Genomic DNA, 25677 nt, shown 5'->3' with positions numbered 1-25677 from the left:
CTACTAAAAATACAAAAATTAGCCAGGTGTGGTGGTTTCTGCATGTAGTCTCAGCTACTTGGGAGGCTGGGGAAGGAGAATTGCTTGAACCCGGGAGGCAGAGGTTGCTGTGAGCGGAGATCGTGCCACTGCACTCCAGCCTGGCGACTGAGCAAGACTCCATCTAAAAAAAAGAAAAGTGGGAAATTCTCTCATTTACAACATGGATGAACCTGGAGGATATTATGCCAAGGGAAATAAGCCAGGCACAGAAAGACAGATACCACATGATCTCACTTATATGTGGAATCTAAGAAATTTGAACTCATGAAATAGAGAATAGAATAGTGGCTATAGGAGGCTGGGGGAGGGGATGGATGGAAAAATAAGACATGTTGATCAATGGGTACAAAGTTTCAATTAGACAACAAGAATAGACTTTGGTAATCTATTGCATAGAATGGTGACTACAGCAAATAATAGTGTATTTTAAATTTCAAAATCGTTAGAAGAATAGATGTTAAATGTTTTTACCACAAAAAAGTGCTAAGTATGTGAGGCGATTGATTTGTTAATTAGCCTGATTTATAATTCCGTGTTGTAAACATATATTAAAACATAACATTGTATCCCATAAATATAAACAACTATTATCTTTCAATTAAAAAGAAATGAATTTAATTACAGTCCACGCAATTGTTATGAGTTAAGTAAATAGGAAGACATGATGAAGAGTAAATGTTCTGCTAATGGGGGCTTCCTTCAGTAGGATAGTTTGGAGAAAGCTCATTTTGAGCTGCAACTTGAAGAATAAAAATGAAACAGTCATTTGAATCTGGAGAAAGCACAGTTAAGGCCATGGGTCCAGCAAGAAGCACAAAGGAACTTGAAGATAGGGGTGGGCATGAAGTGTTAAGGCAGTGGTCCAGGAATATGAGCAGGCATCTGAACCACCTGGAGGGCTTGTTACAACTCAGATTCCTCAATTTTGTCCCCAGTCAATAGGTCTGGGTACAGACTTAAAGTGTGCTTTTCTCGTAAGCTTCCAGGAGATGCAGATGCTGCTGGTTTAGGAGCAACACTCTGGGAATCGTTGTGTTACAGACTAAAAGCAGGAGAGGGCTGTAGCACTGTGAGCTAGCGACATATGGTAAGAAATGAGACTGGAGAAGGAGGAAGGGGCTCTTAGGAGCTCAATCTTGAAAGGAGGTTCAAGGTTAGTTCCAGGTTGTTGAGAAGTTGAAAGTTCTGTTAAGTCCTTAGTGACAATACTGTTGTTCTTGGATGCTTACAATGTAGTCAGTCTTCCAGTACTATCTGATTCTACATGGCCTGTGTCCCTTAATGCAAGTGAAGCAAATTCAGTGGAATTGATAAATAACCTGTAATCCCCACCCTGTATTTGGTCCCTGATGAACTTTTGACAAATGGAAAAGATTACTCACTTTGCAGAGTGCAGACATGCTCCTACACTCAGGTTTTGGAAGCATGATACAGCAAATCAAGGGTGGTTACAATTCAGATCACCCCAACATTTACTGAAACACTGTTTCTGCATCTGCACAATAGACTTAGTGCCACCAGGACCTAACCCAAGAATATTATCTGCTTTCTAATAGCAAGCAGCTTTCAAACTTCTGATGATAAAATAGTAAAAACATAAAGCAATTAGAGGATTATATGAGGAGAAGACAGTGCAATGTGTAATAAAGTGCTAAATTGAATATTATGTGCAAAAATTAATGACGCAGATAATAATTGCTAGGGCCACAACAAAGCGGGAGAATTATTCTTTGAAGTTATTGACTAATGTTTCATTTGAAGAAGGCATTCAAGCTGGTCCTTAGAAAATGGTTAAAATTTGGCTGTTAGAGGGAAGGCGAAAGACATGGAAAAGGCTTCATCTTTAGATTCAATCAACATTCAAAGAATTATTGTGTTTTCCCAGAGTTTTTGCTGTTTTACTGCCTTTTACAGTAAAACCTTCCATAAACCTTCCATGTGTTTCTGATTATTGAGTACAATTGAATTACTAGCCAATTGTATGGTGAGAGCTGTTTGGCCAGGGAGCCCCTGTGGACTTCTCAGAAGCTTTTATCCTTTGAAAGAAGCTGTCCTGATTTACCATTGTTAATGAAACTTGTATAACACAATGCTCAAGTTTAAGACCCACTGAGAACATGACCACGTACCTCCTTTCATCTCTACATGGGGGAACCACATGGCCAATAGGAGCTGCAGAAAGCCAGCAGCAGTACTGTAACCCCAGTGTTAGTAATTGTTTTGAACTTTCTTATGTCATGTCCTCATAGCATTGTCTTATGAGTGATGGCCTGTCCTGCTTCCACCCTTCATGAATAAATACAAAATGCCTTGCCACGCAGAAGACGAACGCTTTGTAGTTGTGCATCTCTTTTGAACATGCATCTTTAGGACCCTGTGTTCTTTCATTTCAATATTCTTGCTTTTGTGAGGCTTACGTTAGAAACTGTGAAATATACTGTTATTGCAATGGTTATATGTTTTACTCTGTCAAGTGCTTTTATGCATTAGTTCCGGACTAATACATTTTGTGAGTCAAAGGGCTCATCTCCTTTGCTGATATTCTCTGGGAAATTCATGGGGTTATACTCAATATTAAGATATTTCCTGTGAGCTCAGATAATCCCAAAGGTATAGATTTATCTTTAATCCCAAAGTTAAGGCGGAAAATATTAGTAAAAGAGAGAGAATGATTGAAGAGAAGTGCCAGGCTGACCGAAAGAAAGAGTTTAATGGCAATCTGTAAGAGAGAGATCATCAAAAAAATTTTAATGCCCCCACATATCAGAAAAAGATCTTGAGATTACCTTCAAAGTAGGTAAACTTACTCATAAGTTATACACATGTACTGTTATTCTTATATATTAGCATATGAAAGACACACAGAAATAGAAATAATTTAGAATTAATTAAAAGAAACACAATTTCTAATATTTTCTTTCTATAGCACAAATGATTCTCTTTGCATGCTCCAGTGCATGCACACTCCATTTAAGAGAATCCATTTTTAGCTGGGCGCAGTGGTTCACGCCTGTAATCCCAGCACTTTGGGAGGCCAAGGCGGGTGGATCACAAAGTTAGGAGATCGAGACCAACCTGGCCAACATGGTGAAACCCTGTCTCTCCTAAAAATACAAAAAAATTAGCTGAGTGTAGTGGCGTGTGCCTGTAATCCCAGCTACTCGGGAGGCTGAGGCAGGAGAATCGCTTGAAACCAGGAGGCGGAGACTGCAGTGAGCAGAGATCATGCCACTGCACTCCAGCCTGGCAACAGAGTGAGACTGTCTCAAAAAAAAAAAAAAAAAAAAAAAAAGAATCCATTTTTAGAATACCCAGAGCAGCAGTGTGCTGTAGTGCAGTGGCTCTCAAACTTCAGACTGCATTCGAATGTCCTGGAAGCTTGTAAAAACAGATGTATGCCTCCCTGCAAAAGTTTCTGATTCGGTGGGTCTGGGGTGAGCTCCAAGTATTTGCATTCCTGACACATTCCCAGGTGGTGGTCGTCTCAGAAATACACATTGAGAACCACTGGTATAGTTGACAGCATGGGTTTTAGAGTTAGTTTACCGAAGTTGGACATCAGTTACCAAATGTGTGACCTTGAGTAAATTACTGTGCCTTCCTGAGCTCAATTTTTTAAAATCTGTAAAGTGGAGGTAATCATAATTACTTACCTCTTAGAGTACCTAGAGAGCTCAGGGAGATAATGTGAATACATTGCTTAGTACCCAGTATTCGCCCCCTAAAAAACATCAATACATGTTGGCTGCTAAATCCTCTTTCTTCTCCTTCTCTTCATCATTATCAATATCATTAAACATCTTTTTAATGTCACAAAGTAGACATAGAGACTTTTAGTTTCAGGATTAAAAAAACACTGTGCCTTAATTTGTAAGAATCATGGGAATGATTTTTTTTTTTCTGCGTTAGCATTCTACATTAAAAGAGACTATAATCCAAATGAGATATCTTTCTAGTTGAAAGGTAGAGATGAAGCTATTTTGCAGAGTCAACCCAAAGGAGAACAGTGTGTTCAGCCCTCTCCCTTCTGTGTGTAACTGTTGATAGTTTGTGGCTAAGTGTGTATTTCCATCATCTTTTGTATATACTGAGTTCTTGTTGCATGAGATTGAGTTGACAATTTTGGTGGTGTGTCTTCAAATGTTTGGGGGCATGAGAATGGTAAATTCAGGTGATTTCTTTGAATCTAATTTTTAACATTTCTTCTCTCTCCTTTTTCTTTTTTTCCCCTCTTCTTGCGCATTATTAGGACCCAGTACCACCTGCCAGGAAGATTCATGTGCCAACCAGGGGGTCTGCATGCAACAATGGGAGGGCTTCACCTGTGATTGTTCTATGACCTCTTATTCTGGAAACCAGTGCAATGATCGTAAGTACAACAACCTTTCATACTGGAACTTTGTCAAGATGTTTGGAGATTTGGAGAATCTTAAAGGACAATATGTAAAAGGATGGCTCTTCTGAAAGATTCATAAGTAATTCTCTCCTCCAGGAACTTGGGAAATAAATGACTAGTGCTCTTATGAGAAGAGTGAAGAGACGTGTCTTGCTTACCAACACTAAATATTCTCCCACTTGCTTACTCCCTATGTTTTTTCTTTAGATTAGAATAGCGACTGGGAAACAATACCACAGCAGCAAACCAATTCGGGCAATATTTTTGTTGTAAGGGCTTCAATTCTTCATGAATTAAATCACCTTATCTTATTGAATTTACCTCCAAATTAGTTAATAATTTTGAGACTCTCCCCTTTTGCATTGCCTAGAATTTTGAGGCTATTTAAAGGGTATAGCTGTTTTCTCAAAAAGTTTGAGTTCTCTGAATTTCTTAGGCTTTACAAATGACAAAGACATTCAAGAGTTTGTTTTTTACAATTAGCAAAGCTTAAAGCATTCTTGGGTATCTTTCAGGTATAGGGTAGAAATTCTCTCTGACTAAATTTATTGGTATCTGGTTTATATACACGTAGCTATTCTGTATGTATGTGTGTGTATATGTGTGTGTGTGTATGTATATATATATATGTATGTATGTATTTTCTATTTTGTGAGTATATTTTATATGTATATATTGTATATTTGGTTTTTATTAGAAGAGAGTCTTGTGATTGTTAATTGTGTCCACTAGTGATGCTTCTGGCTCGTGGGTTTAGTTCTGACTTCATGAAGGTGCTTCTAGCACTGATGGTGGAGACACTTTAATGCTGTGGGCATCTATAACCTGTGTCTCCACTTCTTTCTCATGTTATTTTCTTGATGTGACCATAGTAAAGATGAGTAAAGACTTGAAATTTCTGAATAACCGTGGCAAAGAGATTTGTTGAAAATCCCTGACTTAGTGGGTCCTGCTAACCTTCTGACTTTCTAAATGCAGCCTTTGTTTTATAATCCAGACTCATTTGACCTCTTGGTTTTAGAAAAATGATGCATGACATTATCTGAGAAAATAGTAAAGTCACATTATGGTGTGACCACATGGGAGCAGACACCAATTACAATGTTATGCCCCCCAGCTCTATATGGTTTTTTTGATTCTTTATTTCTCAGCTTTTTATCTGTGTGCAGCTGTCTGTTGTTGTTCTTTTTCCCATTTTTTCTCAGTAGTTTTGGTCCCATATGCTCTTTCATTCTCTTAAGGTACACTGAGGAGAAACAAGTGGAGAAGTTGGCAATATAGAGATAAAATTATGTAATACGCATTCATCTAATTACATAAGCATATGTCTCTGTATCTGTCATGTGAAGGATACGATGTCTGGAGAAAGTTTTGGTATAAGATTGCTCTTACCAAGTCTTTTGGTATTATTGAAAGTCATGTTGCCATATTTATGATGTGGAAATACTGTTTCACTCTGAAACAGGTAGTTATAAACCCAGCCAGCCAGAGAACCTGAGGAATTATACTACATGCTCTTTCTTTTTCCTCCAATTTGTCTGTATAGCACTCACTAGGAAGGCTTTTTTCTCTAAATGGTGGCTTAATGCTTCTTCATCCTCACAAGTTTATTTCTTGTCGCAAATACGTCCCACTCTGGGTACAAAATGGTCAGGAAGAGACTTTCCGCACAGAACAGGTGTAAAGGTAAGTTGTCCTAACATGGTGAACATGCACAATCTTCAGAAGGTAGGTATGTCTTTTTCTGTCTTTGACAAGTTCCTGTCTGTCACCCCATGCCAGGCATTATTTTCTGGTAAAAATCAGGAAGGATTATTTCTAGCGTTCTGTGACTGTTTCTGGTTTTATCAAGAGCAGATTGTGTCTCAGTCTGGGATGTGGAGTATCACACTGTCTGACTTGGGGAATTTGTTGGGATATAATGAAGCACTAGAACTTACATTGGGAAAATGTCAGCTTTCCTTTGTGGCAACAGCTTATCACAGTTCAAAAATATTTCTAGCAAATGTAGGTTTAGGGCAATACATTTTGAATTTTATTCTGTAACAAAGCAGCTAAATATTTTCATTGTAGCAGACTTGGGAACCTGCCTCTCTAACAGGAGCTACTTGCCTAGTCCCCCACCTGGAGATTGGACCACGGCTTCTGTGACTGGATAGATACATGCAAATGATGAAGTACACATCTTTTTTTTTTTTTTTTTTTTTTTTTTTTTTTTTTTTTTTTTTTTTTTTTTTTTTTTTTGAGACAGAGTCTCATTCTGCTGTTGCCTGGGCTGGAGTGCAGTGGCGCAGTCTCGGCTCACTGCAACCTCTACCTCCCAGGTTCAAACGATTCTCCTGCCTCGGCCTCCCGAGTAGCTGGGATTACAGGTGCCTGCCACTACACTCAGCTAATTTTTTGTATTTTTAGTAGAGACAGAGTTTCACCATGTTGGCCAGGCTGGTCTTGAACTCCTGACCTCGTGATCCGCCCGCCTCAGCCTCCCAAAGTGCTGGGATTACAGGGAAGTACACATCTTAATTGTGGAGTGTGAGAAAAATATAGAATTAAGACATATAGGATATGACTGTGAAGTTTGAATATAAACTTTTAATGAAATCCAACTAAATATAGCAAAATGGTAGATTGCTTAAAATTATTACATTGGGCATTTCTGTTTCCAATAATTGGTATTCAAGGTATCTGGAAGACCTTCTCTTTTGGAACTAGCAGCAAAACCAGTTTGTTCTACCTAGAAAAAGCAGTCTCACTATATCATAGGCCATTATTTTCTATATCAGCCTTGGCCCTTAGGGTTATAATGGGCTATTTCATCTCACAAACATCTTCAAAATGAAGTTATGTGTATGATATTCTATGTGCTTACCTTTGTTGATAAATTTTTGGTGGTGTAGCCTGTATCAGGACTCAAGTGTTAACCTTCATCGTCACCAGCAGACTTGAATAGGCTCATGCTTATCATCAGCAAAAAGCGGTGGGGGAAATTGCAAAGAAAGACAAGTTCATGGAGGAGGAAGAATAATAATGAGAAGGAATATAGAGAAAATCAGAAAGTGGGTCTTATATGGAAGATCACAGAGGTCATCAGCAATTGCTTTGGTAACATGCCTGCCACAAGTGGGCTGCCTTTGACCTAAATAACAGAAATGGGTCACAGCATTAAAAGTCGAGTGCCATCAAGGAAACCTGGCCTTTACCTAATTAATTCCTGCAAAGAGAATGTTCTGTAGAATGTTGCATATAGCTCAAACAAATTGTATCCATTTAAATGCTATCATAGGACCATGCATATTGGTTAGAGATGAAATTTAATTGCAAAAAGCGTTTTGTGGGGGAAAAATGGTTACGGATATCTCATTTTCCAGGAGCTGTTTCTCAGGGCAACAGATTGATCCTCAATTAATGAACATGAAAACACTTCAGTTTATTACTGCGTATCCAAAAACTGAAACTTACTCAACAGGGAAATAGCTAGGTCTTATATTTTCCAAAATAAGGTACTTAATCCATCATGTGTAAAAAAGTTAATCATATCTAGGCATGACTTGTAAGCCTCTAAAAATGTCTGCATTTTAGGGTATTCCTTTTTCCTAGCATTCGTTCTTTTATGACCTTTGTGTTTTTCTTGCCTTTTTACCAAATATATTTGCCTGACAATGTTAATGTGCTGTTACATAGATGTTGCCTCTATGAGTAGAGTGTACATTTTAAAACTTAGTCTTATTTAGTGTGAGTTGGCCAAGCCTGGATGTTTTCACTTTATTTCTTTATTCTTTGTGTGACCCTGGTGGGTTGATGGAGGCAGTGGGATGAATTTCAGTTTCACTCTTATAAACATAGCTGTGCAAAGCTGATATTCTTTAGAGCTGATTGTCTTGTATAAGAGTGACTCCCTTGTATGGGGTTAGGAAACAAAAAGCCTCTGATTGGAAACCCAAGTGTAATTGATTTGCTAATTGTCTTACATAGTTTTAGATGTGACCTTCCACAATGTTATGTAATGATGAAGTCATGGGGAGTTTCTTTTGGGTTGACTTTTAGGGCTGTTTTGATTCTACAATCCCAGAAGAAATGTTGAGTTAATGTAGAAATCAGTATGATCTGTGGAAGAACACATAAGTAACATTCTCCAAGATAATCTTGAGTTCTTGTGAAACATTTAAAACTGAGGGCGTTGGTTATTCAGAGGGTGAGCACCACCTGAAAATCAACTTAGTGAAAGCTGTCTTGGGCTACATTTTAAGAACAACAAAAGAAATGGAACCTTACAAAGGTTCTTGATAGGAATATTCTTTTTTGATATTGGGTTCTTATTAGTATTTTAAATCAGGACTGAGAACCTGGGAAATTCTAGCATGTTGTAGCCATGGCAGCACCAGGCAAATCCAGAATCTCCTTCCCATATTTTGTGGTAATATCATTGTCACTGTCAGCCTGCTGTTGAGTTTTTCTTTCCTTCGAACATCGAAAAATGTTGTGTAGAATAGAATCCTCCTGGGTGCACCCACACATGTGCAAAAGGGTTGTCATTTTTATGGACTTTGTGAAAATAGCAGTTTTAAACATTTCATACCTACCCTTAACAACATTGTTGGCTTTTACCATGTACATGACAACTGTTTTGAGTGGCATATAATTTGGGGGTCTGATTATTGCTTCTGGTGCCCTGGAGAAGCACATATAGGACAGTCTTTGGCACATGAGTCCTTAACACACATCAAGTTCCTGAATTTAGGAAGTGGGTGCTCATCATGGCTTTGTGGGGGTGAAGTAAAGGGAATGAACGTGGGTCCTCAGCCCACCCTTAGGAGCCGGCCACCCTGTGCTACATTGCTAGTCACACATTGCAGGCTGCCTGTTGGAGAAATTGCTCGGTTCACACTGGCATGTGATAATAGATGTCCTTTGCTTGCAACAAATCAATAGCAAGCAGCTGTGGATAGTGCAGATAGTGGAGTGTAAAGCGTCTTTTTCAGACAGTTTTCTGTAGGAGTGGCTGTTAAGCTGCAGTGTGGGCTATTGATTGGCCTTTTGCTTTTTATTTATTGTGTGGGTTTATTTATTTTTAAATGTAGGTTGGTGTATTGATTGAATCTGTTAAAAACACATTTCCCATTCAAGCTTCAGAATAAAACAAGCAATGTATGCATTACTTAGTGTGCAAAGAAGGGGACAGATATGTCTACGCTTATTCTGTCTCTTGGGTCCATATAGGTACATAGACATTATGTTAAAAACCTATGTTGTTATGAACCTATGTTGTTCCAGACCTACTGGTATAGCAGTAAATTTTAAGGATATCATAGTATAATACATCCATGTTTTTGGTTATGTGTTCATTCCCTGCCTTTGTTTTCAGACTCCGCCTGCCCAGCGAATAGGCCATATATGAGAATTTCACTTGTAAAACAATTGTTTTTTTGCTTAGAATGCACTTTATCGTGTATTGATTCATTCACTCACCAAACATTTCTTATTTGCAGATATAATCATGAATAAGAGAGTTTTGTTCTCAAATACCTTCTGGTCTAATGGGGAAAGACACATATGAAGGTACTTCAGTAGAAACATGAACGGTATATAGTGAGGAGTCATAATGTGGAGTAATGGCAGCTGTCCCCATAGTTGAGACTCTATGAAGAGCAGCTGCTTTTAGGATAGTTTTCATTAAGACTTGAAATTTTTTTTTTTTTTTTTTTTTTTTGAGACAGAGTCTCTCTCTGTTGCCCAGGCTGGAGTGTAGTGGTGCAATCTCAGCTCACTGCAACCTCCGCCTCTTGGGTTCAAGTGATTCTCTTGCCTCAGTCTCCTGAGTAGCTGGGACTACAGGTGTGTGCCACCCACCACGTCCAGCTAATTTTTGCATTTTTTTAGTGGAGACGGAGTTTCACCTTGTTGGCCAGGCTGGTTTCGAACTCCTGAGCTCGTGATCTGCCTGCCTCGGCCTCCCAAAGTGCTGGGATTACAGGTGTGAGCCACTGTGCCTGGCTGCCTTGAAAAATTTATAAGTACGTTCAAAGCAAACATGGTGTGGAAGAGGGCTGGAAAGGAAAGGTAGCGTTCCAGCTGGCAAAGCAGGGAAAAAATATGCTGCAGCCACTGTTAACATTCTGGGTGTTTCCTTCCGGTCTTCATTTTAAGCATTAGCATGGTTAGGATCACATTCTGTTTGACGTTTTTACCCTGCTTTGTTTGGTTTAACATTATATGCTATGTATTTTTCAAAATATAAAAATAAAATTAGATTTCCGAACTTCTTTCAATAGAACGCATGTTATGGTGCCCGGCTCTTGGGGAGAAACTCCCCTATGTTGAAATCATTGCTGCGTCCTAAATGTAGGCCTCATAGGGCTCAAATCTGGATTTATTTCATTGAGTTGTTGGTGGAGATCAATCTTGAAAATTTATTTTTAAAGAATCCAATTTTTAAAAGTTTGATTTGTAATGTGTATAACTTACTAAATGATAAAAGAAATGAAAGCATAGTCATTAATTTAATTGGCTCTAGAATCAAACTGCTTTAAATGACTGTCCTGAGTCTTTCTATCTGTGAAGTTGAATTGTTCACTTAGCTTCCTGAAACTTTGGTATAGCGTAAGGAGTGTAATAGGTACTTGGTAAATAGGATTAGTGGTAGTTTTTATTGTAGCTAATTATAATATTTGACAACTGTTAAGTCCTTATCATGGTCCTGACACTCTACTAGGACCTTTGTAAGGATATCATCCTTTTAATCATCCCCAAATTCTTAAGAAAATATTATAGTATGATATTCCTGATTTTAATTATGACAAAACTGAAATCACACCGTTAGAATATAGCTGATTGAGGATTTGGTCCCAGGTTTGTCTGACATAAAAGTTCACATTCTTATTCGATTTGCTGCCACTTAGTCACTATTAGAAATAACAGTTTAACATCTGTACTAATATTAGACTAGGAAGCTTAATTCCATGTGGGAAAGTCTTCACAGACAATCAAATTGCATAAAAACATAGAACCGGAAAAGGGAAATTGTGTTCTTGATGATTAATTGTATCATATTGTGGAATTTAGAACATTTCAGGTCTGCCTTCTTAACACTCAGATGAGGACATTTAGAATTAAAATATCTTTAGCCATTATAGAATTAGAGTATCTTGCCCATACTCCCAACTATTTATATTTTCATTCTCTATTGACCTAGATCTTCTGATTTTTATGTGTTTGATTTCAATTCCAACATATGTCATATAGCATGGTGGACGAGACCACTAATGTGTAATGGGGTGGCCTGTGTTCAAATCTTGACTCTGTCCCTTAATATCTATGTTACCTTGGACATGATAATTACTGTGCTTCTAAAATGCAGATATTTTGTAGGTCCTATCTTGTAAGAATAAATTTGACGAACATAAATTGAATAATAATAAATTGAATGTGTAATGGTGAAGTTTAGGAGATATGGCACATAATGGCCCTGCCGGCTACTCTTCGATATTACTTTCAAAAAGTTAAAAACATGACTCATACAAATATAATTATTATAAAGTTGAAAACAAAACACTCATGCAAATATAGAATGAATTTGTGTCAAATTTATTTCACTCCATAATGAGAGAAACAAGATGGTAACAGTGTAAACAACAAGATGACAAAAGACTATTTGGAGAACTGGATATTTATAGGCCTTAAGAATATTAAAATACAAATTTAGGTTAGATTTAAAAGTGGTAAATGTCCTACAAAGCAAAAATCTCTTAATCTTTGGGGTTATCTTTTCTACTGAACATCTGTGCTGAACAAAAATCTACAGGTTCAGAGGGCATCTTCTGTACTCTGGGCCCCCGCTAATAATAAATGTCAGTGCCAGACACAGGTACTTCTCCCATAGAGCTAAATGTTTCTTGGGTGGGCCTGTTAAACAGTGTCCTTATAGAACATTGAAAAGACACGTGATTTTTTTCCACTAGCTTTTGCCCTACGTTTTGGATAATTTTTATTAATTTATATTCAGTTTCTTTTTTTTTTTTTTTACCTTGAATACCTCTTTCATACACAATTACCTTTTTTTAACCGCTTAACAGTGTGCCCCAATGTGCTGAATTCATTGTCATTTAAACCCCACAGCAACCCTAAAAGTAGATACTATTGTGATACCAGTTTCATAGATGAGAGAACTGAGACAAAAATCAAGTGATTTGCTCAAGGTGACAAAACTATTAGGTTGAGGAACAAAGATTCAGAGTTATGTTAGTCTGACTGCAAAGTCTGGGCTCTTGACTGCCAATATCTTCTTAACGCCTCAGGGAAAGTTTCTTGATGAAAATTCATCTGAATTCATAGGGTTTTAGATTCACATTAGCCACAGAGCTTAACGACTTTTGTTAGCATCAATTATACTGTAATTTCTAGTGTCTGTGTTGTTCTTTTGGGGGGATGCTATTTTATTTATTTTATTTTATTCACTTTAAATGAGGGCATTTAAGGTAGGACTGATTTGCTCAGGGAATAAGATCAGAATTTCCATCAAATAAGTGCCATTTTGCAGGTTTGGTACATCTAAGCAGGGAGGAGGCTGAGTCCTGAGAAGTCAGTGAGGCTGAGAGGGACAGCATAGCTCCATGATAGCCAGGTCCCAGACGGCAAGACAGATGCAAAAGAAACGTCAGGAGTGGCAGCACCAAAGGTTATTTCTCTGCATCTGTTTTTATTCTCGGGTCCGCAGATATTCTATGGAGCCAAAGGGAAGTCAGAAGACAGCAGTGAAACCCAGGTCTTCTAAGAGCAGAATGAAGCTAGTGGTACTCTTAGTAACAGTTCTATAGATGTGGGTTGTAGCTTGTTGCCCATGGGAATCACACTTGCTTTTAAGTTCCATCAATATTAAGAAGGGACGATTTGGTGTATCCTCAGGCTTTACCACGGCTAATATTAATATGCGTGCAATACTAAACCGATTCAGCAAGAGCCAGGACTGCGCGCAGCTTTGTTTTTCACAGCCCTCCCTGAAAATAAGCTGGGACTCATAGGTGACACACTGGTTTCTACAAACCCCAGTAGACACTTGGTCCTATGGTTCAAGAAAAAATAGTCTCCATAACTCAAAGGCATATAGCTTATCATGGATTATCATACGCTGTTGGAGTTTGTGGCCTCAATAATTTCATTTCAGCCATCTTCCATATGCTATATTTGTGGACCATTTTCACTGCTGTGTTTAATTATAGCCCATTCATTTCTGGTGTCCTTGGCTAGTTACTTACTTAAGGTGACAGCAATAATCCACTTAGAGCCTATTGCTTCACAGAAGACAATTTTTATATTACCACGTTAGTCACATACAGGTGGCAATTCCAACATATTTTTCAATATGGACATAATTTCCTATAGTTATTTCCACATCTAAAGGCACAAGAAAGATCTAAATTACTTTACTTTGTCTTGTAAAATAGAAATAATAAATATAATTTTGTTCTCTTCATTTATTTTTCTCCTTTACTTTCTTTTTAGGGAAGGAAGAGATCATTTTTTGAAGGTGGTAAAATTTACATCCAGCAAAATGCATAGATCTTACATGCATTATCACAAATGCTTATAGCCAAGTAACCACCATCACAGTTAAGATAAAGGATAGTTTCATCTTCTCAGAAACTTTTCTTGTTCCCTTTCCAGTTAGTTCTTCTAAGGTCCCCTTTCCAGTTAGTTCTTCCCTTTAAGGTCATCGCTGTTTGAATTTGTATCAGCATTTGTTATTTTTGTCTCTTCTGGAATATATATATAAATGGAATCATACAATATGTGATCTTTTAGATCTGTTTTCTCCAGCTCCATGTTAGCTCTGCATTCTAGCCAGCTGAGAGTCTCTTCTGAGTCTTAGCTCCATCTATATAACTGCAGGAGTACGCTGGATTCCAGCTGGAATCTTCCTGCCTGCTCCATGATGCAGAAATTCCCTCCGGGCAGTAAGCTGGAGCAATCTTAAATCTCACTTAGTTTATCTTCTCTATTTCAGAAACCACAGCTCTTCTTTGCCTGATATCTAGTGTCTTATGACCCATTGTTTCATGTGTTGTCATTTTCCTGGTTATATCAGGTCAGTTGTAGTTCCAGTCTTTGTTACTCCATTTAGGTTGAAACTTGATGCCAACCTATTTCTTTTTTACCTGACTTCACCTTTGCACTGTGAGATTAGGGTGAAGGTAGCAGGGGAAGACATAACATATAATGCGCTGTGCTTCAAGCCGCAAATTCTAAGAGTTTTCTGAGGCTTTACATCAGTCCCAGAGTGACCTGGCAGTATGAAATATTCTACAGTGTGTCTCTATCAAGCATTTCTTAATTTGAGTGTTTCGGTTAGGAGGGCTACATTAATTTTTTTTTTTTTTTTTTTTTTTTGAGAAGGAGTCTTGCGAGCCTTGCTGTGTCACCCAGACTGGAGTACAGTGGTGCCATCTCGGCTCACTGCAACATCCGCCTGCCAGGTTCAAGCAATTCTTCTGCCTCAGCCTCCTGAATAGCTGAGATTACAGGCACCAGGCACCACGCCCAGCTATTTTTTTTTTTTTTTAAACAGAGACCAGGTTTCACCATGTTGGCTAGGCTGGTATTGAACTCCTGTCCTGAAGTGCTCCTCCCAACTCTGCCTCCCAAAGTGCTGGGATTACAGGCGTACATTACTTTTTACTTCCACTCCCTCGGAAAAGACTTGATTAAGCTAAGTGGTTGCAGGCATTGATTTGACTTGAAAAGCTAGTGGTTCTTATTATTTTCTTTACTTAGAATTATAGTTTATTTTCTCAACTTACCCTTTTATTGTGGATCTTTGCCCACTGATTCATGTCCCTTTGCCAAGTGAAATTAACAAATGTTTTCAAACAAAGAATTTGGAGACTTCAGAAAAGTGGAGGTGTTTCTGTACCTTGTAGTGTTTTGGCCATTGACTGTCCTTATTTTGATCATCAGGCACTGGTTTGCACTTATGATTTTGCTACATGCCTACAGAAGAAATGAAGGAAACTTGCATTATTGGTACCTTTGATTTAACTGAGTTTTTTTGGATATAGAAATTATAAAAGCTCACTGTTGAAAATGTGGAAAACACATAAAAGTATAAGGCAGTAGGAAAAAAACATGCTTAATTTCATCAACTATTAATATGACCTTGTTTCAGAATATGCATGGTGTCAGGTGCATAACAGACATTCAAAATACATTTGTTGGGTGAATGACTGAGTCTTGCATATTTTCAGCATCTGAGTTGTGCAAAGATTTTAGCGTTCTTTTCATGAAAAGAACACTAACAGTTTTACTAGGACTAGGTGTTTTCTTGCCAGAAGAAATGCTTTTAGGCATATGGGAATTATAATAACTATCCCAATATGCAATTTCCTTCTTCAGATAAAAAGTGAAAATGTCAAGATGTTTCCATTTCTTTTCACTCTTGCCCTTCTCCTTTCTCAAAGAAAGCCTTGCTGTTTCTGAACAGTCATTCATATATACATCTATATAAAAGGGAAATGGTTTTACAGCGGATCGTGGTTGGAGGGAAAAGACCGCTATAACATAATATGGGAAAAGAGCCTCTTGGTCCCAGTTTCTTCTGTGGCACTCACTTCCAAAGTGACATTGTGGTTTATTTCACAAGATGAGATTTCTTGTAACAGTCTAGTACTCTAGTGACCGAGTGAGAGAGTAGAACTTTATCGTCAATCATCAAATCCCACAGTTTTATGTTGACCAAAATCAGTACTATATGATTGAAGAAGTTGGATGCATTATATACTGAAAATGTAAAACACAAAATTCCCTTGATTTTTTTCACACCCTGGATTGCAAAATTTGTATTTCCCTGCAGGAGAATTCAGTCAAACCTTGTAAACGGTAACAACTCTCAGGAGCATTGGTAGGAAACAATAGCATCTAACTTCAGGCATTATTTCCCAGTAAATTAACTACATGCTCTTTGGAATCAGCCCTCTACTAAATCTAAAACTGCAGTTTTACTCAGATATTCTTATATGAGTGAAATCAAATGCATGTATGTGCATACATAAGTAATATGAATAAATATAAATTTTCTTTAGGATTTTTCCCAATTTTTCTGAGATGATTTTTCTATCCAAATACCTTTGTTTCTATGTCTTAAGGAGTTATAGCTTTCGGTTGCATCTTAGTCCATTGGCAAGACTTGTATTTCTGTAATTTCTGTAAAGTTAAGGTATCTACATGGGCCACAGATCAGGTCTGTCTGCCTTTGTGGATGTTTGGCATAAAGCCCCTTTATTCCACCTAAATTCTCGATATTTGGGGTATGATTTTGTTTCTGTAAAAAAGGATTTAGGCAGGGAGGCGTCATCTGGATTTTATCTGCCCTTAAGAGTAAGTGTTCTTTCTCTTCTCCCTATTTAAAATTTCCATGTGATTCCCTCACACTGGCACTGAAGTGTGTCATCTGGTTAGAGCTCACATCAGTGCCCTGCTGCTGGTGGAGGTTGTGGGAGGTGAGCTTTAGAAAAGGGCCTGCAGCTCAACATACATGTCATGGACACAATCGTATTGTCCCCGACTCATGAAAATTCCTGAGAACAGGGCAAATCAAAAATAATATATTAAAACAAGAAAGTTTAGTGAAACAAACTCTCAGTATTGTTAGAGGCTTTATTCTAATCCCTACAACACAGCACATGTATTCTCAACATCTAACTTATTTAATTTGCATTTGGATTACTTTAGCATATTTTCCTATTATATAAAGTTTAAAGAACAATAAACACAGCTATAACCAAATTTCACAGCTATTTCTCAGTGTGGGGTAACATTTTGCATTTAGTTATATTTGGTTTCCTAGGTAATATTTGATTGTGGCTCTATTTCCTGAAGCTGCATCTCTTGTCACATAGAATCCTTTGGTGGCGGATTCTGCAGACCGAGGGGGAGCCAGGAAGGAGTAAATTGCTTTGAAACCACTGAAGCCATGATGGTGAAGAAGACTTCACAGTCCTTGACAGTCTTTGACCTCTCCATTGTCGTTCTCCAGGCTTGTATTTCTGAAATCTACTGTATGTACTAGTTCCAGATCAGTCTCCCCCAAATACCATTTTTGTCCTGTCACTCCTCTGCTTGTGAACCTTCAATGACCTCTTCTCAATGTAGTCCAAACCCTACACTTGGCTTTCAAGGTCTTCCAGAATCTGTTTTTCAAAAGCTGTCCCTTGAACCACATTTTCTTGAATATTCATGGCTTTCTGTATTCTAATAAGATCAGGTTTCTCCCTGTCACTAGCATATTCTGTCGTCATTATGCTCCATGCCCTTGCAGCTGTACTTCTTTCTCCCTGGAAGCCTCTCTTCTCTGGATCTATACACCTTTGGGGTTCAGCCCAAGTCTCACCTGTGTTCCCGAGTCATCTTTGGTCACTTAAATCCATCCTCATGCCTTATCCCAAATCCCGCTGCATTTATATTCAGTGCTGAGAGACACTCTGGCTTGGCATCTAAAGGGAATTAGTGTGGACCTGAGAGTAAAAGGTCAGTTCAAATCCTGGCTTCTTTTCTTTCTAACTTTTGTGGCATTTGTCAATTAATAGAAGATGATCTCACTATGGAAGTCTCGCAACAGTCTCAGCTTTGTTAACAAAGATTATAAATAATGGAGGCAAAGCAGAGTATTGGGCCTGGGAAAGAGTTTTTGTAAAGCTTCAGGTAGCACCTTATGTTGGAAATGTAAAACCTCCTCTAAAGAAAAATGTTACCAATAAATACAGCAAGTAGGATTTTGAGTAGATTATCACTTTTGTTGTGTATTCACCCTGTTTCCTAGAGAATCAACTTTCCTGCTTTGTGCTCACTGTGGTTTCCTCTAGAGTAGAGGCTGTGTAGAAGAGGGTGTGTGTGGGTTGTAGGGTCACTGGGATTAGACTATTCAAACAGCACAAATATTCTGTATATTCTGATTTCAAATGTAAACATATTCCTGATTGGAAATGTGTATATGTATTTTTTATTTTTAGTTCTAGGGTACATGTGCAGGCTGTGCAGGTTTGTTACATAGGTAAACATATATTATGGTGGTTTGCTGCACTATCAGCCTATCACCTAGGTATTAAGCCCAGCATCCATTAGCTATTTTTCCTGATGCTCTCCCTGCTCTGATCCTGTCCCCTGACAGGCCCAGTGTGTGTTGTTCCTCTCCCTGTGTCTGTGGATTCTCTTTGTTCAGCTCCCACTTATGAGTGAGAACATGCGGTGTTTGGTTTACTGTTCCTGGGTTAGTTTGCAGAGGATAATGGCTTCCAGCTTCATCTATGTCCCTGCAAAGGACGTGATCTCATCCCTTTTTATGGCTGCATAGTATTCTGTGGTGTATATGTATCACATTTTCTTTATCCAGTCTCTCGTTGATGGGCATGTGTGTTGATTCCCTGTATTTGCTAATGTGAATAGTGCTGCAATGAACATATACATGCATATATCTTTGTAATAGAATGATTTGTATTCCTTTGGTTATATACCCAGTAGTGGGATTGCTGGGTCAAACGGTATTTCTGCTTCTAGATGTTTGAGGAATTGCCACAGTGTCTTCCACAATGGTTACACAATTTACATTCCCACCAACAGTGTAAACATGTTCGTTCCTATTTCTCCACAACCTTGCCAGCATCTGTTGTTTTTTGATAAGTGTGTATAATTTAGTTAGCAACCTAAGTAGGTTTTGGAGGGCCTACTACCTTTACTGTAAATATGCTGAATTTTATTTTTTTGTTCATTTTAGAACTGGGGTCTTGCTCTGTCTCCAGGACTGGAGTGCAGTGGCTATTCACAGCTGAATCATAGTGTATTATAGCCTCAAGCTCCTGGGCTCAAGTGATCCTTCTGCCTCAGCCTCCCAAGTAGCTTGAACTACAGGAATGCATCACAGTACCCAATATATCCTGAATTTTTAAGGCAGCCTCTCCAAGAACATTCTGAGGTGTTCTGGTGTCTTTAGTAATCTTATCTCCTAATTTTGGTTCTTGCCTGGAATGAAGAAAATTACTGGTCTGTGAATCTTTGGCTCTTGTCACTTATAAGACCGAGAGAACAATGCTGCAATTTTTTCAGCCTCTGTTATGACCAGAACTTTCAACATATAATCTTAACTTTGTACATATTAACTTATTTTTAAATCTACTCATTTAAAGCCATAAAATGTAATCTAATGTAGTCTTTACAATGGAATATTTACAGTAGATAATTTCACAGTCACTGCTCCCTAATTCAAAACGCTTTGAGCCTGAAGCTCTAAGGCCAGGCCAGCTTGATACTGATCTGCTTTAACATGAAACGTGAGACCAGGCAGTGGAAGACCCATAGCCAAACTCTCATCTTTATTCACAGCAAATTTCTTGAGAGAAGAAACGAGGGAACTATTGGGGTTTCTGGTTTATTATCTGAGTGGTCTAATGCAGTAATTATTGCCTGCCATGGGGAAATGATTGCAGATCACTCTCTGGTGGAGTTTGAACAAGGAGCCACATCCCAGGTCTCAGGAACATTATTCCACACCCTCCCTGTTACTCAGGGGTGCTCCATGATGGGCTCAGCTGCCGAACACTAGGGGATTCGACCAAAACCTTAATCATGCTGATTTTGATAATCAATTCCAATGAGCAGAATCCTGTTAGCTCTGTGAAACCAGTGCAGCTGATAGTATTGAAGGAAATGAAATATGATGAGTGCGATTGCTTGACATGCCAGATGGGGGTTGGTGGGGAGAGAATTCAAAAAAGAAAATTTAGCCATCTTAAAAACTGGCACTTCTGAGAATAATTATGTAGGGAATTTACACTTTCATACTCTAGGTGTTTCTGAGAACAAACACATCTTAATAATTTAGTTAGAATATTTAGATAATAACGATTTAAACTCATTGCCAAGCGTCCTCACACAGGCATGATTTTTCTTTTATGGTTAATTTATTAATTTGAGAAAAGTGTGATTCATTTACTTCTGGGCCTTTGCATGGTGTTTATATAAATAGTGTTGATAATTTCTTTCTTTCTTTCTTTCTTTCTTTCTTTCTTTCTTTCTTTCTTTCTTTTTTTTGAGACTGCATCTCACTTTCTCATGCAGTGGCATGATCTCAGCTCACTGCACACTCCACCTCCTGGGCTCAAGTGATCCTCTCACCTCAGCCTCCCGAGTAGCTGCGACTACAGGCACATGCCACCATGCCCAGCTACTTTTGCATTTTTGGTAGAGATGGGTTTCACCATATTGCCCAGGCAGGTCTCGAACTCTTGGACTCAAGCGATGTGCCTGCCTTGGCCTCCCAAAGTGCTGGGATTACAGGTGTGAGCCACTACGCCCAGCCAATAGTGTTTGTAATTTCTGGCGACAAATATTTCCATGCTAAATAGGTAGCAGACCAGGAATGAACAAGTAATTACCAACAGTGAGGTACACTGTCGTTTGATGGTGTATGTTTTCCTAACGTGAACAAACTCCCTTACAACTTCAACATCTATGCGTTAACTAAAATCTCGACATGCTGCATTGAGAGAGCATCTCTTAAAGTCTCCTTTAGTGAAGGATGCTTTTTTCCTAACGTTTTAAATTCCTGGAGTCAGACCTTGATTCTACAATCATTCTTCAGTGATGTTTATTCTTTTAAAGTCACATGTTTTTATGTAATGTCGCCCCGTCCTCGTCATTAGCATCTATTGACCTTCAGGATGTAAAAAATAACTTGAGTTCTTCCCTCATAGCCTTCTTCTCACTCCATCCTTTGCATTGTCCTTGGTGACTTAAATTTTCATGTTATATTTTTTCCTAATAACCTGATTTCCTCAAATACCTGGCCACATAGCAAAGGGAGTTTCTACTGCTGGTACTGCGTCCTAAGTTTTCAGTTCTCCCATACCTTAAACCTCTTGACACTACTTTCTGTGTCAATAATCTGAAATGTTTCACTAGCCTGCATGTGGCAGTTGGAGTTTCTAGTCTAGAGTACAAATGGTATTCTCACTAATATGCAGGAGCCCTTGCCTCATGACCTCATACCCACTATCCAAATTCCAAAGACATTCCCCTGCTTGGTTTCCTGGCCCCTGCCTTACAGCTAGAAAAAGTCATGTACTTGGCAATTACTTCCTGCAAATCCATATCCTCTTACCTTAAGCAACGCCCTCAGTATGTTCTTTTTTGTGGCCATCTAAGCTTTGTCCCTAAATTGTGACCATTTTCTTTTCTACTCAATAATATCTCATTTTCTACGTTGGTAGTTAGTACTTACTCAGTAGAAGTTATCTGATGAGAGTCTTTCTTCATATTTCTTCATGTCAAAATGCATTTTTATGTTTAAACATCTCAAACCTCCCTGGCAATTAAGACATTTTAGGACTTTTCTCCAAACATAACATTCCGTTTAAGTCTGGGACTCACTTTCATAAACCCATGCACCTGTGGGAAAACTCTCTTCCCCAATGTGCCCTAAGCTTTATTGATTTGGCTTACCTTCCTTACCTTGTTCATCTACGTATGTTCAATGGGCCTTGTACTGAATATTTGTGTGGCATTTACATGTTTATACACGTTTACCTGTGTGTGACATTTTTTTCTAATTCGAACCAGGACTATGTGATTATTTTACTTGTACATTGCTTAGAACAGCTTAGAACAACAACAAAAAAAGAGTGGGTTTCTTACTCTCTTTCCTTTCTTTCACTAAACATTTCTTCATTGTAGCACTGATCTTACACATATTTGCTAATTTTTCTGGCTCCTTGTCAACTGTGAGTTCTGTAGGGTAGGTACAATGCCTTATCTTTATATTCCCAGTCTCTATATCGAACCTACATGGGATTTGCAGGAAATGAGCCACTGGGAGTTTTTGAGCAAGTGTGTGATATGCCCAAAGATATGCCTTAGAAAGATTCCTCCTGGCAGAGTGTGAGAAGCAGGTTGAGAGAAAACAGTAAGCTTTGTTGAGAGAAGATTGTAAGCCCTGCCGAGAGATTGTAAGCCTTGTGGAGAGAAGATTGTAAGCCTTTCTGAGAGCAGACATCATGTGGCTGCATAAACAGACCCTAGTGTAATGTCTGATACATAGTGCAGATTCAGTGAATATTTTGGAGAAGAATGAGCAAAATCAAGAAAGCTATTAGGAGGCTCTTGAAATAGGTGTGGTAAATGGCAAAAAAACAAAACAAAACAAAAAACCCAAAAGCATAAACTAAAGTGTCAGCACTGGTAATTTTAGGGTTAGCCTCAACTTTAAAAATAGAATATAAGCTGCTACATACACATGGGCACAGCCAATTATAGTAGTCAAAGAACTGGTGAAATGGCAAACATTTAAGAAATTTACTCCATTTTTAACTTCATAAGATTTGATGATTATTCCTTTATAGCCTTAGCTTTTTTTGTTGTTTTTACAATTAAAGATGTTTTTAAGTTAAAATAATCCACTTATATTAGAGCCTCTTTTTCCATGATCCAGATAGCACATATTATTCTATCCATTAAAAAAGTCACCATTAAAAATGGCTAGAATAGCTTAATAATATAATATCATATTTATTATATGATTTCCAGTGGAATGAACTGTTATGGTCTCCCTGATTGATTATAATTTTAATAATCTTGGTTGTGTGTGGCTAAGAACAAGTTCATTCCAAGTTCATTTTTTCCCTGATGTAGATAAAATTCCATCAGCTAAGTTCTGATACGGTGCCCCATCTCCAGACTTCTAGCTAAATGAAATACTAGAGGGCTCTGATTCTTGCTCAGACTCACTACTGCTAAACTGAAATGCTTGAGGTATTCAAAACTGTTATTTTCTGCCTCAATTTGATATGTGTGCAGCATTTCTTTTTTAAAAGGACATGTTCTGAATGTTTAGAGTGTGTAGATAACCGCTCCCACCCACCCCCCGCCACACACACATAACAGAAGAAACTTTGGATACTTTTATTTTGTAAACTTACAGAATTTGTGTCAAAGAAGTTCATGTAGCAAAGACATCAGGTGTATCAAATATTTTAGTGGTTTTGTTTAAATTCAGAGTGAGAATTAACCAAGCATCTACAATATGTACACCTACGCTGTATTCTAACCCTTTTGTTCATGGCACGCACATTAAAACATGTAGCTCCACTTCGCTGCATTGTTGATTGCAGTTGATGAGGGTTGTCGTTTCTGTTAACTGTTAGTATTGAAGAGAAGACTCACGTGTAGTGATGTTAGGACAGTTCAGCCATGTTACATACCTGGAATTGTCTCTTTTAAAAAAAAAAGTCATGAATTTTTTTTTTTTAAGACAACAGAAAGCAATCAACCAACCAACTAAACAAACAAACAAACAAACAAAAAAACACAAAAAGGCCAGGTGCAGTGGATCACGCCTGTAATCCCAGCACTTTGGGAGGCCGAGGCAGGCAGATCACAAGGTCAGGAGATTGAGACCATCCTGGCTAAGACGGTGAAACCCTGTATCTACTAAAAAATACAAAAAATTAGCCGGGCATGGTGATGGGCGCCTGTAGTTCCAGCTGCTAGGGAGGCTGAGGCAGAAGAATGGCGTGAACCCGGGAGGCAGAGCTTGCAGTGAGCCAGGATCATGCCGCTGCACTCCAGCCTGGGCGACAGAGCTAGACTCTGTCTCAAAAAAAAAAAAAAAAAAAAGGCAGAAAAATGTGTTGATTACAGAGTTAAGGGGGAGAAACTTATAAATCATGGTCATTTACCACCCCTGAGATGGTAGGTACAAGGTTGGCTACTATTTACCTCTTAATCCTATGATTTTCTGGTTCTGTGGCTTAGAGGGTTTAAGCTCTGTCATGTGGCTCAAGCAGGACAGCCCAAGGTGACTCCAATTCTCTGTGACTTTGTTTTCCCAAGTGGGAAGTAAACCCTACCGCTGTGTTGTAAATTGTGTAGATATCCACATAAGAAGGGGTTATTCTGTGTTTTTGGGGGGCTCAAGATAAAAGCTATCTCCAGTTGAGAAATTAGAAAACCATTTCTACAAATCAACTCTACAATTAAACCTTGTCACCCCAAATCAATTTAGAACAAAAAGCAGCAGCACGTTCCTTTTTTAAAAGCCCAATTCAATTTTAAAGTTTTGAAAAACTTCAAGCATACACAAAGGACAGAAAATGTTAAACATCCTTGTACTCACCACTCTTAACAAGTGTCAACATTTTGCCACCTTTGCTGAATACTATAACTTACTTTTTTGCTCTTTAAAGTTTTTATTATTGAACACAGACAAGTACTATATGTTAATATGTGCAATGTACAAGAATAATAAAATAGTCATATGTCTACTACCCAACTTAAGAGTTATAGATTTATTTTTTAAAGAAAAAAAGTATAATTACTTTGAGCTTACCAGCGTAAGTTTCCTCCTACTCTCTCCCTGCAAAAACAATAGTTGTGTACAAAATAAAATTCCTGGGGTTGACATTCAGGTGACCCCATTGAATCTGATTTTTTTTCTTTTCTTTTTTATTTTTCTTTTCTTTTTTTATTTTCTTTTTGTCTCTTTGCTTTTTTATTTGACAGAGTTTTGCTCTTTTGCCTAGGCAGGAGTGAAGTGATGTAATCTCAGCTCACTGCAACCTCCGTCCCCTGGGTTAAACTGATTCTCCTGCCTCAGCCTCCCAAGTAGCTGGGATTATAGGTGCCCACCACCACACCTGGCTAATTTTTGTATTTTTAGTAGAGATGGGGTTTCACCATCTTGGCCAGGCTGGTCTCAAACTCCTGACCTCCTGATCCACCCGCCTCAGCTTCCCAAAGTGCTAGGATTACAGGCGTGAGCCACCACGTCCGGCCTGAATTTTTTTCTATTGCTCTTCAAGTTGGATGGTCTAAGTAATGATGTTTGCCGGGAAGAGATCTGAGGACCTAACTGTGAAATAGTCCTGCCCTGTTCAGGTCTCCCGTGTTTCCTCATTAGACCTTCCAGCTTATTCCTGGAAAAGCATTCTTTTCTCTATGTTTTAAACACCTATTGAGTATGAATGTTTTAAGTGCTTATTTAATACTGGTTCATAACTCTTTGTAAGAGTTAGGGGAGAATTATCAATATCTGGAACAACACCATTCTTCATGATATTGGTTTTTTTTTTTTTTATTATTATACTTTAGGTTTTAGGGTACATGTGCACAATGTGCAGGTTTGTTACATATGTATCCATGTGCCATGTTGATTTCCTGCACCCATTAGCTCGTCATTTAGCATTAGGTATATCTCCTAATGCTGTCCC

At 38.3% G+C, this 25677-nt stretch overlaps 1 protein-coding gene across 31 annotated transcripts in view; it reads left to right on the top strand.

Annotated features, from left to right (window-relative positions):
* Window positions 1-25677, top strand: part of NRXN3 (neurexin 3) — a 1690724-nt gene that overhangs the window by 821553 nt on the left and 843494 nt on the right. For all 31 annotated transcript variants that reach the window (XM_058429925.1, XM_058429924.1, XM_058429914.1 and 28 more), the window contains one exon: window positions 4292-4411. In XM_058429925.1, the coding sequence (XP_058285908.1) occupies window positions 4292-4411 (120 nt within the window). The remainder of the gene's footprint in view (window positions 1-4291; window positions 4412-25677) is intronic.

The sequence above is a fragment of the Hylobates moloch genome, unplaced genomic scaffold (assembly GCF_009828535.3).
Source record: "Hylobates moloch isolate HMO894 unplaced genomic scaffold, HMol_V3 SCAFFOLD_16, whole genome shotgun sequence".
Lineage (NCBI taxonomy): Eukaryota > Metazoa > Chordata > Mammalia > Primates > Hylobatidae > Hylobates > Hylobates moloch.
Note: the sequence above shows the minus strand (reverse complement) of the source record. Positions and strands in the feature narration are given on the sequence as shown.